Here is a 17565-nt window from a genome sequence, read left to right on the forward strand (position 1 = left end):
GCAATGGTGAAGATGGAGGCCCAAAAACTTTAAAAATAAATAAATTTAAGATTGATTAAAAAATTTGATGAAAAAAGAAGATAGATAAAAAATAAGAAAATGAAAAGAATTGAGCACGTGCGTCAATTTATAGCTCCATTATAAAAAAGTTAATACTCACTCGCTTCTATTGGGTGTAAATCCGCAATGCCAGGCGTGCAAGAGTGGTGTGTTTTTTATATACTTTTGAAAGATTGCATATGCAAAAAGTTACCCCTATTGAAGGAGTGTGTCATAGGAATTTGACCTCCAGGTGATGGGATAAACTATGTATTTTGTCTTCCTTTTTTATATAACTTTCAAAAACACAAATGCATGAAAATATCAAATTTAAGCAGTAATGTGATTTTCTTCTCTAACAAATAGACATTTCAATTAATATTTATAATTTTTCCACTATCAATGGAATAATGTAATTAATAAGTTTGACATGTTAAACCATTCTCCAATCAAATATCGTCATATAAATCGAACATAAAAGAATAAAGCGAAAGCATGACATTTTTATTGGACTGACCAGAAGTAATCACCATAAGTTGAATTAGAAATGTTTATTTTGGATCATGCTTTTTGGTAGGGGTGCTCATAAAAACCCGAAAAACCGAACCAAACCGAAAACCAAACCAAACCGACCAAGAAAACCGATACTTTTTGGTTTGGTTTGGTTTTGGTTTTGAATTTTAAAAACCGATCAAATTTGGTTTGGTTTTGGTTTTAATCAGAAAAAAACCAAACCAAACCGACTATATGAGTAGTTATTCAAATTTATTATTACACCTATATATATGTATATTGCTATACAAAGTTTCAAAAAATTTATGGTAAATGTTAATAGTTTGCACTTTTAATATAGTTCTTTACCTTTACATTCTAGTTTGATTGGTAGTTTTCTTTTGTTTAGTGTAAGAATCCATTTCGTGTTAAAAATAATATACTTTTAATTGAGTCCTTAAATTATTCATCACTATTTGATTCAATTATCATCAATATATCTTGGTAAATAATAGATTTCTCAAAGGGCAATTGATTTGATAGTGTTACATTGAAAATGTATATGTGTTTGGTAGCGTATGTCATATATTTAAGAAAAAACCGACAAATAACCGAACAAACCAAAAAACCGACATAAACCAAATCGAGAAAAACCGACTTAATTGGTTTGGTTTGGTTCTAATATTTGAAAAACCGACTTACTTGGTTTGGTTTCTTTTTAGGGAAAAACCGATCCAAAACCATGAACACCCCTAAGCATAAGTACTTGATCTTACGAAAAGAAAGAAAATTCCATAAATCCAACACTGAATTTCACTAATTAATGTAATTACAACAACATTAATCCTAAAATACAACATAATTGCCCTGACAATATACTAATTAACATAGAAATCATCTCATAGGATGTGACAATTATTGTCTTGCTTACCACCTACTTCCTTGGTTTCTTTATTGCTAGTTGTATCTTCTTGCTTTGCAGCTGCCTCTATTTCCATATTAGCAATTTTAACCTCAGGTTCAGCTTGAGTAGTTGGCTCAACCACAACTGGTTCAACCCAAACCAAACTCTCCATATAAGAAGTCACATAAGGAACTCCTATTCCATTTGCCCAAATACCAAAATCCTCAAACTCTTCATTTTTCGGATCATATAAAAACACATTCTTATTTATATACACTATTGCCTCTGCACCACCTTCCAACACTCGCAATGGAATTATAGGACCAGACAATTCTTCGTCCAACCTTGTCACGTACAACTTGGTCCATGTCTCTTCGACCGCGTACTCTTTCATTAACCATACCTCGATATCGAGACAGTTATCAACAGACGAACTCGATTTTGCACAAACAGAGAGCGATCCGTGCAACGGACTAATACAATTGGCTTCTCGTTCGTGAGGATTTGGCAACCAAAATTCCTGAAACACCTCTTTTGCCACATTGAATGAAAGTATTGGCAATCTCCTAGGCCTAATTTTGCCGAATTCGCGTTGCGTTAGCCAATGTATACATCCGTTGAAAAACACCGTGTCACCACGGGCATAATAATATTGTGAAGGAAAACAGTCACCGATTTTTTTCCACGAATCTTGTTTTAAGCTGTAGACCTCAACTTCAGACCATTGTTTCTTTTCGTTTTTTAATCGATCGTCAATGTAAGTAATTTTTACCAATTTGTGATCGGTCGTACCGTCAAAACCGAATCCGAAATTAGGAGAGTGCCTTTGACGTTCTGGAGAGAAGGTAGAATCAGGCAACGTCCTGCATTTTCTCATTGAAGGATTCCACAAATTGATTTCTTTTTTACCGTGCAAGAAATTTGTAAGGTAACAAATTAAACCGTTACAATAGCCAACCAAGACGTACGTGCATGGCTTAGTGTTAGTTATAGGGAAACCAGGATGAATAAGCTCCTCACTTGGACTACCAGCGTAACACCAAGATCTAAGACCTTCGTTAGGATATAATTGATACACAATTTGGAAAAGTCTCAACTTTCTGCTAACAATTTCCATGTTAATTCTATGCGCGTTCATGAAAATTGGATCGTCTATTAGAGAACACCAGGATTTACAGACGGATCTAAATCGAGCAAGAGCTTCCACTGATAAGTGCACTAGAATCTTGTTGATGATTTTTTGATCTGNTCTAATATTTGAAAAACCGACTTACTTGGTTTGATTTCTTTTTAGGGAAAAACCGATCCAAACCGAACCATGAACACCCCTACTTTTTGGTAGAAGGCCGAGAAAGTTAGAGAGCCCCGCGCGCGATTCTTGCAATCCACTCTATACAATTATTGACAAATGAATAGAGAGTGTTTTGCTAAGCTTAAAAAGGCTAGTAAAATTGGTTTATAAGTGTTTTTTGGCTTATTTATGTATTTGGTAAACACCCACTGCTTATGACTTATCAGCTTATAAATACTTTTAGTTTGACTAAAACTTTTACTAGTTAATAATATTTTTTAATTCATAAAATATTTTTTCCAAAATACATTTTCTAATTTTCTCTTAACAAAAGAACAACTTATTAGCACTTTTCTACCAAACACGTCAATTGCTTATTATCAGTTTAGCACGTCTATCCAAACACATAACTCTTATTTAAAAAACTAATTTCAACTATTTACCATCAGCTAATCCAAACGGGATGTCAGTCTGCCCTACAAATCTCCCAATGTGCCAATCCCCGCGTCAACACAAGGAATAAAACAAAAATGCAGCCCAATCCATTACTCCACTAACAACTTGTTTGGATGGTTGTTACGTATCGTTTTATAATGTATCGTATCGTATTGTATTGTATTGTACTGTATCGTTTGATGAATACAATGTTTGGATGGATTGTGTCATTTTGGCGTCGTTTCATGGTATCACGCACCTCTGATATGATGAATAAACTTGCAATATTATAAAGAAAAACTATGATACGGTATATAAAAAGGTAGGGTAAATGATAAAATAAAATTATTTAATAATAATGAAGGGTGACATTGAGAGGAAAACACAAGGAAACGACGCGACCACACCAAATCGGTCGTTACATAAAGTGGCACATTTCATCGTTACGTAATGACGGATGATCACGCCCAACTATGCCTTATAAAAAGGACTAAGCGGTCGTTGCAAATATAATCCGGTTTACAAGTCCGGAGTCGAATCCCACAGAGAACTAAGGTTTAGCTACAACTGTTCACTATCACCAAAAAGACAAGCTTGAACAATTCCTAACTTATAGATATTAAGATTCTTGTGTTTAACTAATTAACTAACAAATTAAAATAGTAAATTAACAACTAACGACACTGAGGGTTAGAGAAAAGATTAAGGAGGTCTAGAGTTATGATTTCCCCCAATTGTCGGAATCCTTCCCGCTATGTCTTCTATAATTTCGCCTAAGTATTCTCTACCGATCATGAGCACTCTTATTACCGTAAATCTCTCCCGAGTAATTACGACAATTTACTAGACGCGCTCTCCCGAACTACGCTAGCTGGCTTTTAATACAGCTCACTTCAGATCGCACCCAAGGCTTCGTTATCCTTAATCCCACCTTTAAACCCTCGGTTATTGATCCCTCATATACTCTGGGAGTGGTGTTGTTCAACAATTACCTAAATATGCACTCTCTCCCGAGTTATGCATACTAAATAGGCACAGCTAATTGAGAGCTCTTCAATCAACCAGAATGTAAACGTAGTTGAACAAATAGAGAAAAACTATGGCTCAATTATATAAAAACATAACAAGAATTTATCTTACAAAAGGTTCTATCAAACTCTAGATAACAAATTAGCTATTCATAATAGTATGTAAAACTACAATACTAAAAGTCATAACCAACAATGAAAAATAGGAAGAGGAAGGAAAAACTCGTAGAAGAATTCTCCGCCTTGCTCCCAATGTGTTCTTGCCTCCTTAGGTCGAATCTATGTCCAAAATATGTCCCCCTCTCCTTCAAAATAGGTTTAGGACCCCTTTTATACAACTTGGAATAGTGTAGGGACGAAATAAACTTGTCCCGGGCGAAATAGGACTTCTTTTTGACGCCTGGAGGGGCGCGGCCGCGGTCAAAACGCGGTAGGACCGCGGCCAGACAAGCTCTCTGATTTCTGCCGCGGTCGGTTCCGCGGTCGCGGTTTCGACCGCGTTTTTCACCCTGTTCCGTTTGGAATTTGAAAAAACGTAAAACATGAAAGTTGTAGCCCTTTGAATTATATTTCCAACCATATATTGTGGAGCCCAAATGGAGTTCTGAGCAAAAAGTTATGTGCATTTTACTAGACAGTGCGCAATATGCCTACTCGAGTCTTCGTTTTGTTGTTTTATTATCCGTTGATCCCTGAATAAGATCCCGGCTTAATTCCTTGAGCTTTTACTCAGACTTCAAAGCTCCAAATCACTTGAATTCATTCCTTAACATCTATATAGCTCGGAATCACTCATACAAGGCATAAAACACACCGTTAGTGCAAAACACTAGCGATTAAAGCGCAAACTCAACTAAAGTGCAGCAAATTAGAGTGTAATAATCGACTAAAATACGCAATTATAGCCTATCATCAACGGATTTAACGATACGATACAATAAAATTTAAGTAACAATCAAAACAAATATTGTATTTAAAATAACAATAGGATACGATACGATAGGTAACAACCATCCAAACAAGCTGTAAGCTAAAAATATGTGAATGAATGAAGGTCAAATCATAACTGATTGTATAGAGTATGGCTGCTTAAACTGTTGTATAATATAGTATTAAAAAGCGAGGTTGAATCAGTTACGCCACTTCTTTAGATGCTTAGGTCTATGATTATCAGTTTGAATGCAGAATTCAGAAATATACAAAAAGATTTTGAAGACAAAGTGCTCCAGTCAAAGACTCATGTTTCATGGCCCCAGCACTGGTTTCTATAGTGCTGTCTGCTGACACTTAGCTTTTCTCAAACAGAACAATAGTTTGTTGCATTGTGGCCTTCTATCATTGCGGTTATTTTAGTTGCTTAATGCTTAAAAATGATTATTCTGATGCAAGTAAAAGTAAAAAGAAACAAAAAACAAAAGAGAAAAACAGCCCTATCGAGTATCCACTAATCTAAATATGTGAATGAATGAAACTCATCAGTTTGCTTAAAAAATGTTTTATGTACTAAAGGATGGTTGAATCCAATGGCATACGATACGAAGGATATTTTATAAGTAGTGTGACAAGAGGCTAAATCTAGGTAATTTGGCGATTGTTTATGCTCCCGCTTAGTTATATTCCGATGTCATAATGTGGTTAATTGATTAAAAATGGGCTCTAATTGTGAATTGTATACATTGCAGGATGAGGAGCCTATGTGATGCCTTAAAGAGGTGATTGGAACTACTTTAAAGCAAAAACAACCCCTCGGAGCTGAGTACGCACGAAGACGAGAAAAAAAATCAAGGAAGTAAGGATCTGGGCTAGCGCGCCCAGGTGCGCGCCCGCGCTAATTTTAGCGCGCCCTAAAACAAAACGTATGCCAACTAGCGTGGTCAGATGCGCGCCCATATGCGCGACCGCGCTAGTCCAAATTCCGGGAAGCCTTGTTCAGGGGTATAATTGGAAATCTGGAGGAAACCCCACTTAACCTATATAAAGTCAAGCTCGCCCAAGGATTATTTATGAAGGTTTTCATAGTCTAGTGAAGGAATAGAGAGGCAAGAGGCAAGGCAGAGATTTTGATCATCAAGTTCTTCTTTTATTCCCTTGGTTTTTGCTAATTGTGATGAAATTGAACCTTATTGTGATGAACACTAGTATGAGTGGCTAAACACCTCTGGGGTTGTGATTTCGCCATGAATATTGTTGTTTGATATTAGCTTGACCTTGATTATAATTCACCAATATATGGTTGTTTCTTCAATTCTGTGTTTAATTCCTTAATTGTCTGGCCAACAGTTAGGTTCTATTTACTATCTATGCTATGCTTGGACCATGTTTAGATTAGAGAAGAATTGAAGAGAGCATGATCTTAACCCTTAGGGGGAGCGAATTTGTGGTTAGGATAGGAATATACCTAGTCACCGTGCTTAATTAAATATCGTAATCTTAATGCGTTCTTAATAGATTGATTTCATAAGAATATAGGCACTAATCTATTGAGAATAGGTGAGTAGTACTTTGGGAGAAGGTTATGAGAGCATTTATCGATTAATTAGCAACCATGAGTGAATTATATGAAAGGGAGAGTTAATTAGAACACAATACCAATGGTGAATCGATCACAACCCTGGAATACTTATCTCTACTGAATACACAACAATCAACTCGTTACTTGATAATTTAGTTATTATTTAGAATCGTAGTATAATATAATCATATTAGTGGACTTTGATTTTAGCTGGATTGAATGACAATTTTAGTGATTAGTGAGTAGTTTATACAAGTCTCTGTGGGTTCGACACTCAACTTATCATTATATTACTTGTCGACCACGTATACTTGCGTGTGCGTTTGGGAGCAACATGGTGTTACAATTTTAGAGATGAACTTATGAATACATTACTATAACAGTAAACGGTGTCATTTTTATATTTATCCTTAATATATATTTTTTTTAATACATATCTTGTGAAAAAATTCGATGAAGCAGTGTCCCGTGACACCGCATGCGTGCAACAAGGTATATAATTGTCAAATCTGAATTATTTCGATCGATTTGGTCATCTAGTCGAAATCTCATGTCTAGGACTAGATGACCAGTTTAATATACATCAAAACGACACAATACAATATAATATAATATGATACGATACATTAAAACAATGATACATAATAGCCATCTAAACAAATAAAAGGAAAATGTCAAAAAATATGTAAAAGAAAGCTTTTTACCTTTTTTCAAAGAAAATTGTACGAAAATTTATTGTGACAACTGACAAATGACAAACGAGGACGGTGGTACAGGACACTGTTGAGGAAAGCATTCAACTCTAGATTTAATTTCACAGATACTGGCATCCAAAATTTTATCCAATTCGAAAGATAATGGCTTTGTGGTCCATTTAAAAAGGGTTTGCTTTGTTTAATGAAACTCTAATATTACATGTTCCACTTTAAACGAACACCTATATCGTGGATTTTTACCTTTTCATTGACTTTGTGCCACTCTTTTTAGTGGAGTATTAAAACTGATATCTACATTGTACTACTATACAAGTAACTCTGGATATCTAAATCCTATTCCAGTAATTACATATTGGTGTTCAAATATACTCGCGATATCAAGTATTAATTAAAGATGTAACACATTCTTATTATTTAACTGGTTAGAAAACCCTATAATTATTTGTTAATTGTCTCACGTTGGTTATAAGAATTCGAAAAGTGCTTAAAACTCAATATCCTAAGGTTTTTAGCCTTTTATTTATCAATTTATTGGAGTTTGAATTCTTTCATATGGTATCAATATTAAACATTGATAAATCCATTCTAATAAATATTTCTCTTGATATATCTTCTACCCCATATATTCTTCTTCTTATTATTATTTTCTAGTTTGTTGTCCATTATGCCGAATGGGCGATTTTTCTATTTTTCCCACATTAAATAATACATCTCTGCAGTAGCAATAAAATACATAAAATAAATTTGAGTGCTTAGTATGGTGGTTCTTTGATTGATTTCTTAGTCAGACTAACTACACGCTAGTAGCCTATCTTGGCCCTTGAATGATTTCTTGATTAGACTAACTACTTGCTAATCGCAATTCCTTTGGGTAAAGATTATAGAGAAAATATTTCATTTTCTAGAAGCTCAAATGATCTCTTGTAGATAACTGCAAATAATGTCACGCTATTCAACAACAGAAACTACGTATTTTTATAAACAGTAAAGTTGACCCGAAAAAATAATTGAGGGCTCCATACAAAGAAAAAGGAAAATAAGTTGCGAAGCCTGTTACAAAAACCTACAGTAGTTGTTGTTGTTGTTGTTTTTTTTAAATGTATGGGACTGAATAGGTTGTTTGTTTCGTGAACGCGATCATTTACAATTGTTCTTTTTTTTTTTTTTTTTTGTCAAAGTCATGTTAAGGGGCCAATTACCATACCCTTTTTCTTTAATTATTATTCCATTTGGATGTGACAACATAAATAAGACTAATCGTCATTAATATTAAACTCGTACGAATAATGCTGAAACTGCTTTGATTATTCTAAAACTACTTTTGTTATATTCATGAAAGAGACATCTTGGGTTCCATTAGTCAGACCGACCGATCGAACAATATATAGGCCAGATGTGAATGTGACTGCTCTAAATAATGGAAAATTCAGTACTAGCTTGGAAATTGAAGGTAAGAGAAGATAGGGTTGGCAGCAGCAAAATGCCAATAATCAATAGATTGAATGCAAATAACAGTTTTGTCTGTTTTAATTAATTATATAAGGTTCTTAACATGCTTCAATTTTACATTAGTACGTGCTGGACATTATTGCTGGTTTTTATGCCTAAGTAATGAGATCAATTATCATTTTTTTTATCAGTTGTCCCGTGCATAATTTAACTTTTGCCTTCGATAAATTTCTTTAAATAAGAGGAAGGCAAGAAGTTTGATACACCAACCAAATTTATAGCATGTCTGGTTGGCAAGCAGCAAGGATGATGCACTCCAACTTTCAGAAGATTGTGTTCAGATGATGTTAATTTTACCCCAATTTCATTTTACAGAAAGATCCAAAACCTTAGAAATCTTCAAAATAGTGAAACATCAATATCAAGGCACGGAGTCCTTATAATGTTTCACTATATATGTGTTAAGCTGAGAATCTCAATCTTCAATTTTTTTATGTTATATGTATCGGGGTTCTCAATAGTTGCATCTCACCTAACAACTAAGTCCTTAATTGATATTCCATCCGTCTGACACACTTTCTATATCAATCTCTTTAACAAAGAATAAAATACTTTTTATGATCCTATAAAGTTTTTCTTCTTTAATTTTTATGAACACAAGTTTCAATTTTTTTTTAATTTTGTGTCGAATCAAACTATATCATATAAATTTAAAACGGGCAGAGGGTATCTTTTTCTTTTATTTGTTCATTTTGGGATTGGTTGAGTAAAAGTTAAACCTGATTTTAAATTGCCTTAGTCATTTTGATTAATACATGCACTTGAAAAGACAAATGAATGACGACGAGAGCCAAGAAAACGGTCGGGTAGGGCTGTGCACGAATCGGATCGGATCGGATTTAGCATATTTCGGATTCGGATTTCAGATTTCGGATTGTGAAAAGGGCAATCCGAATCCGATCCGAATTAACATTGGATCGGATCGGATTTTGAAACTTTGGATCGGATATTTTTCGGATTGTCGGATCGGATTGTCGCATAATTATCCTATGTTGGATTTTATTCTATACTGTAATCTGTATACTCAAACTATTACTTTTAGTGCTATGATCAAGAAAACAATATATCAAATTATTGATTCATTTCCAACTTCTATTATCTACTTCATTTCCTTGAAACAAAACAATATATCAAATTAACAGAATGGCTTCTTCTAGCAACTATTCAATCCTTTTCTTGATCATAGCATTATTTTCCTTATCAAGCATCAACACAAGCAATGCAGCTCGCAACCTACTGCAACTTCCAAACTTGCCAACAATACCGTTACTGCCTCAGTTGCCTAAAATTCCCAACTTGCCAACAGCAGTCACATTGCCACCATTGCCAACACTTCCAACAGGGTGGTTCTCTACTACAGTGTAGTTTACAAATATAATTTCAAACAGAAATTTTACACTTTAACTTGATAAAGAGCAAACTTCATTTCAAATGACACCTAAACTTTAGGCCGGAATTCAATTCCAAAAGCTTCTAACATTTGAACTTCTATTAGAGGTTCTATTTGACCATATTTCTGCAAACTAAAGTCCACTTCTGAATATTCACTTAACAATGAAGAAAATACTTTCCCGGATAACTGAAACATCACCTGCTCTTGACTGGAAATCGTTTGTGAAGACTTGAGAGGACTTGGAGTTCACTGACTTGAGACTTCGAGAGGACTGAGATGAAGAGTGAAGACGGCGGAAGCTTGGTCGGCGTCGGACTGAGATGAAGACTTCGAGTTCGAGAGGACTGAGGAATAGATCTGTGAAGAGAGGCGGAAGAGACTAGAGACTCAACATCGATATAACCTAGGGTCAGTCTCTGATAAATGAATATAAGGTTACTTAACCCTAAAATTTTTGGATAGTATTTATATATTGGTCATATAATTTCGGATTTCGGATCGGATCGAATTAAAAATATGCCAATCCGAATCCAATCCGAAAATTCGAAATTTTATAAAATATAATCCGTATCCAATCCGAAAATCCGAAATCCGAAATCCGAAAATCCGAAATAGAGTGGATCGGATCGGATTTCGGATATCCGATCCAAATGCACAGCCCTACGGTCGGGCGGTCGATATTCGACAGCCAAAATCCTGACCCCACGGTCTGCAATCATTTAATCTAATGATTTATTTCGCTGCATGCAAATTGCCAAAAAAAGAAAAGAAAAAAAAGCAAGTAAAGACTAGAGAAATTATAAGTCCTTGATGAAACTTTTTGGTGTATAATGTTATGAAAATAATTATATCGTGGATGATTATTTATTACTCCGCTATAGATAATCTTTCTGAAGAAGATTATTCGTTTTGTATTCTATTGAAGTGTATCTACAAACAGCTGATGCAGGAAGGTTGCAAGCAACTCAATGAAATGATTTGCAACAACTTCTTATTAAACAAGCAGGTTGCAATCAGCTCATGCCGACAGCTTACGAGCAGCTTAAGAAAAGCCTCGCAGCTGCTTCCTTTCTTCTATAAATAGAGGAGTTTTCAGTTCATTATGTACATCAATTTGAAGTTGAATAATATATCAATCTTCTTCTATACTTGTCTTCGATTTATTTACTTTGCAGTTTTTATTTATAACACGTTGTCAGCACGAATCTTTAATTTCATCATCACTACCTGACTGTGAGGCAACAGACTGTCTTTGTGCGTGGTCAAACCGAGTTCGTTCAAAGCATTATGAAGAAAATTATATTCTTGGGGTGGTGAACAATACGTTGGTTTTGTTAATTTCCAACTCTATGAAAAGATGAAATCCTTCTAATGTCGTTTCACAAAGATAAGGCTTATTAATTTACAATTTTAATTTGATTTCTTTCGTAAGCTTGAAAACTTTTGCTTATTATCTATGTTCATCACGTGCTAATTCTAAGCAACTAGTGATGCAGGACTTACAGGTATATTGTGATTTGAAATATAAATTTGAAGGCTTAGAAGACAATATGTTATGTGCTCTGTATACATATTATCATATAACAACTATTTTTTTAATACTTGGTTTCATCATGTTATCATCTCCGTAAAAGATTACAAAGTGGATAACATTGTTAGGTCCATTCAAACTCCATCAGCGTATGCAAGAAATATATTATCACCAGTAGTGGCAATATTTCCTAGTCTTGTTATGGCTTAATTTTATGGTTCATTTGAACTCTAGCAGATTACGGCCGCTAGAAGCGACAATGTTTTGTATATCTTATTACAACTAAATTTTATTAACCGCCAAAAGTGATACATGCCTATGACTGCCAGAAGTGATGATTTAGGCTTGTTGTGGTTACAATTGAAGATAAGTTAGAATTTTTTTTCCATATTACATACATGCCTGGATTTGCTCTCGAAGTAGCAAATATCTTAAAAAGAGGTTCGAAGCATCACAATGTGACGTGATTAATGCACATTCAAATAATTATATTCTATTCCCCGAAGGATGAGAATCTTTGATAAATATTAATCTATTCCCTGATGTGAATGGGGCAATATTAATAAAGCTTGTAAATATGAACGCGCTATTGGTTGTGAAGATATCACAACTCACCTCCAGAAAAGGTTATACGATTGTTAGAACATATCCTTAATCTTTCATACTTTAAATTTGCCCCCGAAGTTTACTAATGCAAAGTCATCTACAGTAAATAAGAATCTTGCTGATATAAAAGTAGCCACAATAAATCAGAAGTTTATTGATGCAAAAGTTTGTGCCATAGTAAACCAGAAGTTTATTAAGAGATTGCACATGCCATGATAAACTTCAAGTTTTCATATGTCATTTTTAAATGAGCTATTTGAGAATTCAGATAAGCATATACTGAAGAACTAGAAGATTCTTCAAGAATTCTCTTGTGTTGCCTGTTCTCATAATAAATTGATTATACTAGTTAAAGTTGGGGCTAGACCCCGGAATACTGTAATATATAAAAGGTGAATATGGATTCATTCACCTATCATGCGAACCACTTATAGATGCAATATGAGATGATTACATGTTTGTTTATTGCCAACCTGTAGTTTGGCATTTGAAATTGCTTTTCTCAATTAACAGCATAACTTTCAGATTGTGAAATCAAGACAGTTCATCTTGATAATGCTGGTTTATATCCAAGATGGTATAGCATTGAATACCTCATATTAATGGCTAAACTATTGCTTATGAGAACAAAACTTCATGTGTTGGTCTAAGATTTTTTAAATTGCATACAACAACACTTGTATGCATCATACCAACAAGATATGATAAGTCCTCCCCTCACAATTGGTTCTAGATCAGAATCCAAATATTTTACTATCTAATAATTATTGATGTGTGGTATATGATTAATTTCTCTACCACAATACACAAAGATAGGTTCCCCGAAGAAGATTGGGGATATATGTTAGTTTTTTTAACATTTGGGGGATGGAACAAGTAGCTAGAGAATATGTTATATGAATCGAATTATCATTAATATCATCCTCACTCAGAAGTTAATTCAAGTCAAATGCCAAAAACATTTGCTGATCCAAAATTAAATATCATATTTCAGATGCAAATGCTCCTATTAAAATTAAAGTCCCAAAAGGATAAAGTTTACTGCACGCATGAAGTGTAATAAATCGATCGGTTCCAAAGGTAACAACCCTTGAAAAATGATAGGAGCAAATGATCATAATGAGGAGGAAATGAGCTCTAGAAGAGCCCATAACATAACATTTCATGAAACTCCAGAAGAAGTTCAGTTACTTGAAAATAAAAAAAATGATGAGATCTCAACAAGTTATGTCGCTTAGGAACCGATACAAAATGATCATCGACGACATATTTGATACAACATAGTGCACAATATTGTAAAAGATTGTGAGGATCAGACCTCTAGTCTAGACACCTGAAGATGTCATGCCATATAAATGCATGTCATAACCTATATGACTCATTTGATCAAATGTACAAAACTTCATGTGTTGGTCTAAGATTTTTTAAATTGCATACAACAACACTTGTATGCATCATACCAACAAGATATGATAAGTCCTCCCCTCACAATTGGTTCTAGATCAGAATCCAAATATTTTACTATCTAATAATTATTGATGTGTGGTATATGATTAATTTCTCTACCACAATACACAAAGATAGGTTCCCCAAAGAAGATTGGGGATATATGTTAGTTTTTTTAACATTTGGGGGATGGAACAAATAGCTAGAGAATATGTTATATGAATCGAATTATCATTAATATCATCCTCACTCAGAAGTTAATTCAAGTCAAATGCCAAAAATATTTGCTGATCCAAAATTAATATCATATTTCAGATGCAAATGCTCCTATTAAAATTAAAGTCCCAAAAGGATAAAGTTTACTGCACGCATGAAGTGTAATAAATCGATCGGTTCCAAAGGTAACAACCCTTAAAAAATGATAGGAGCAAATGATCAAAATGATCATAATGAGGAGGAAATGAGCTCTAGAAGAGACCATGACATAACATTTCATGAAACTCCAGAAGAAGTTCAGTTACTTGAAAATAAAAAAAATGATGAGGTCTCAACAAGTTATGTCGCTTAGGAACCGATACAAAATGATCGTCGACGACATATTTGATACAACATAGTGCACAATATTGTAAAAGATTGTGAGGATTAGACCTCTAGTCTAGACACCTGAAGATGTCATTCCATATAAATGCATGTCATAAACTATATGACTCATTTGATCAAATTTATATGAAGATCCCTGAAGGATTTAAAATGCTTGAAGCATATCAGTCAAAGTATCTGTCACGACCCGGATTTCCCACCCTCGGGAGTCGTGATGGCGCCTACTAATGAGAGCTAGGCAAGCCAACTTAATTAGCATTTTCATTAAACACCTATTCCTTTTTAACAATTAACAACATTAAATAAAGGCGACGGAATTAAAATCATAAGCGGAAGACTTAAATGTAGATAGATGATCAATAATACAGAAGTTCCAACACATATATCTCTACCCCGGGACTGGAGTCACATACTCACGAACATCTAAGGAGCACTACATACAAAGTATGAAAGAAACATAATCTGTTTATCACGGGTACAATGAGATGACAGCCAAATGTAAAGATAAACGGGAAACACCGGGCCTGCGGACGCCTGCAAGCTACCTCGGGTCTCTCTGGACTGAAGGTTCGCCCCCGTGCTAATGCTGCTGCTGTTGCTCAATACCTGGACCTGTGCAAAAATGCACAGAGTGTAGTATCAGCACAACCGACCCCATGTGCTGGTAAGTGCCTGGCCTAACCCCGGCGAAGTAGTGACGAGGCTAGACAGGACCTACCAAAAACAACCTGTGCAGGTGTATATGTATAAACAAGTACAATGAAATAACAACAGAAAATACCAGCTAAGGCAGGGAGGGGACATGCTTAGGGGGAAATACAGAGGAACACAATTTATCAGAAGTAAACACGAAACCACATCCGATCTCATAATCTATATAAGTGGTCGGCGTACCACACGATCCCATTTCATAATATATATATCTAGGTGGTCGGCGTGCCACACGATCCCAGTTCATAATATATAAGTGGTCGGCGTGCCACACGATCCCATTTCATAATATATAAGTGGTCGGCGTGCCACACGATCCCATTTCATAATATATAAGTGGTCGGCGTGCCACACGATCCCATTTCATAATATATAAGTGGACGGCGTACCACACGATCCCATATTATAGTTCAAAATATCTGACTTTGTAAAGAAGGCCCCATTAGGGGAATTTGACAACATAGCACTTTAACCCGGCAAGGGTACAGCTAACAGCCCAAATATCCCGGCAAGGGAGAGTACATAATATTAGTCTACACGTCCCGACAAGGGAATAATCACAACACATCCTCTTTTAAATCACTTCTTTCTCAACTATCACATTCTTGTTCGAGCCAACGCTCCAAAATATACCAATCACAATTCTTCCTCAACCGTTCACATTATATGAAATTTATCAATTAAACAAGGAAGTTGTGTCGCATCATTCGAATTAAAAGCAATTAAGACTCACGGTCATGCTAGACTCAGGTGCATAGACAACCGTCACCATGCCTATACACCATACTCCACATTTAGCAAGTAGCAAATAACATCCTAATCCTATTCCCTCAAGCCAAAGTTAGAACAAACACTTACCTCAAATGCTCCAAACTCAACTCAATCCTCTAGTATAGATTTACCCTTCGAATTCACCACCAAACCGCTCGAATCTAGTCACAAATTACTTGAGTGTATCAACAAAGGCTAATCTAATAAATTTGAATGCATGAAAAGTGAATTTCCCAAAGTTTGTTCAAAAATCTCCAAAATGCCCCCGGGCCCACGTGGTCAAAACCCGAGGTTCGAAACCCTAGTTCTACCCTAGATTCCCAAATTCCCCCATTAAAATCTTTGTTTTGAAGTTGAAATTATGTTTAAAGATGTTAAGAAGCAAGAAAAATAAGTTAGAATTCACTTACCAATCGTTTTGAAGGAGAAGAATCGTTTGGAAAATCGCCTCTTATGTTTTGGGTTTTGAAAAAGTGCAAAATGACTGAAAATCTCAGATTTATATACTTTGCTGAAGGACTGGCGCGGACCGCGCAAAAATGCCCCGCGGCCGCGCCGAGGAAGGGAGGGAAAACGACTCTCTGAACCTATCCAGCGCGGACCGCACTGATTTGGTGCGCGGCCGCGCTGGATGACCTAGAGTTCACTAGCCCTCTAAACCTAGCCACGCGGACCGCGCAGAAATGCACCGCGCCCGCGCGGTTACCAGCGCGGACCGCGCAGAAATGATCGCGGCCGGTCTGGGGGCCTGCAATACCTGGACCTGCAATTTCTGATGCTTATAAGTCTAAAACCCTCCCGGGACCCACTCAAAACTCACCCGAGCCCTCGGGGCTCCAAACCCAACATACACACAACTCCAAAAACATCCTACGGACTCATCTGTGCGATCAAATCGCCAAAACAACATCGAATTAGGCCTTAAGACCCATGATTTCCTTCCAATTTCCATGAAACATCAAATTTTACTGTTGCTAGCTCAAAACACGTCAAATGACGTCCAAATCTAACCAAACTTCACAGCAATTGCTTAACTCATATTTAAGGCTTGTGCCGGGCGTCGAAATCAAAATATGAGCCCAACAGCACAGTCTTCTAAACAAATAACACTTTCAAATTCTTTAATTATTTTCAGAAAACAATTTCACACAATAATTCATTTCTCGGACTTGGAACCTCAGAATTTGATTCCGGGCACACACCCAAGTCCCAAAGTTTCCTACGGACCCTCCGGGACTGTCGAACCACGAGTCCGGGTCCGTTGTCCAAAACGTTGACCAAAGTCAAACTCGATCAATTTAAAACATCAAATTTTATTATTTTTCTCACAAATTCACATGTAAACTTTCCGGTTACGCGCCCGGACTGCGCACACAAGTCGAGGCAATCCCCAAGTGAGGTTTCCAGGGCCTCAGAAGTACAGAGGAAGTAGGAATACAGGTGATGACCCCTTTGGGTCGTCACATTCTCCACCTCTAAAACAACCGTTCGTCCTCGAAGGACAAAAGAAAGGAGTACCTGAGTCGGGGAAAAGATGGGGATAACGACTCCGCATTTCAGACTCGGACTCCCAGGTCGATG

General features: G+C 35.9%; 1 protein-coding gene across 1 annotated transcript; it reads right to left on the reverse strand.

Annotated features, from left to right (window-relative positions):
* Nucleotides 1-1430: 1430 nt before the first annotated feature.
* LOC109219928 (F-box/kelch-repeat protein At3g06240-like) lies at nucleotides 1431-2552 on the reverse strand. Its single transcript, XM_019384396.1, has one exon. The coding sequence runs from the start codon at nucleotides 2550-2552 to the stop codon at nucleotides 1431-1433; it is 1122 nt and encodes a 373-aa protein (XP_019239941.1).
* Between the last annotated feature and the right edge of the window lie 15013 nt (nucleotides 2553-17565).

This window comes from Nicotiana attenuata, unplaced genomic scaffold, assembly GCF_001879085.1.
Source record: "Nicotiana attenuata strain UT unplaced genomic scaffold, NIATTr2, whole genome shotgun sequence".
Lineage (NCBI taxonomy): Eukaryota > Viridiplantae > Streptophyta > Magnoliopsida > Solanales > Solanaceae > Nicotiana > Nicotiana attenuata.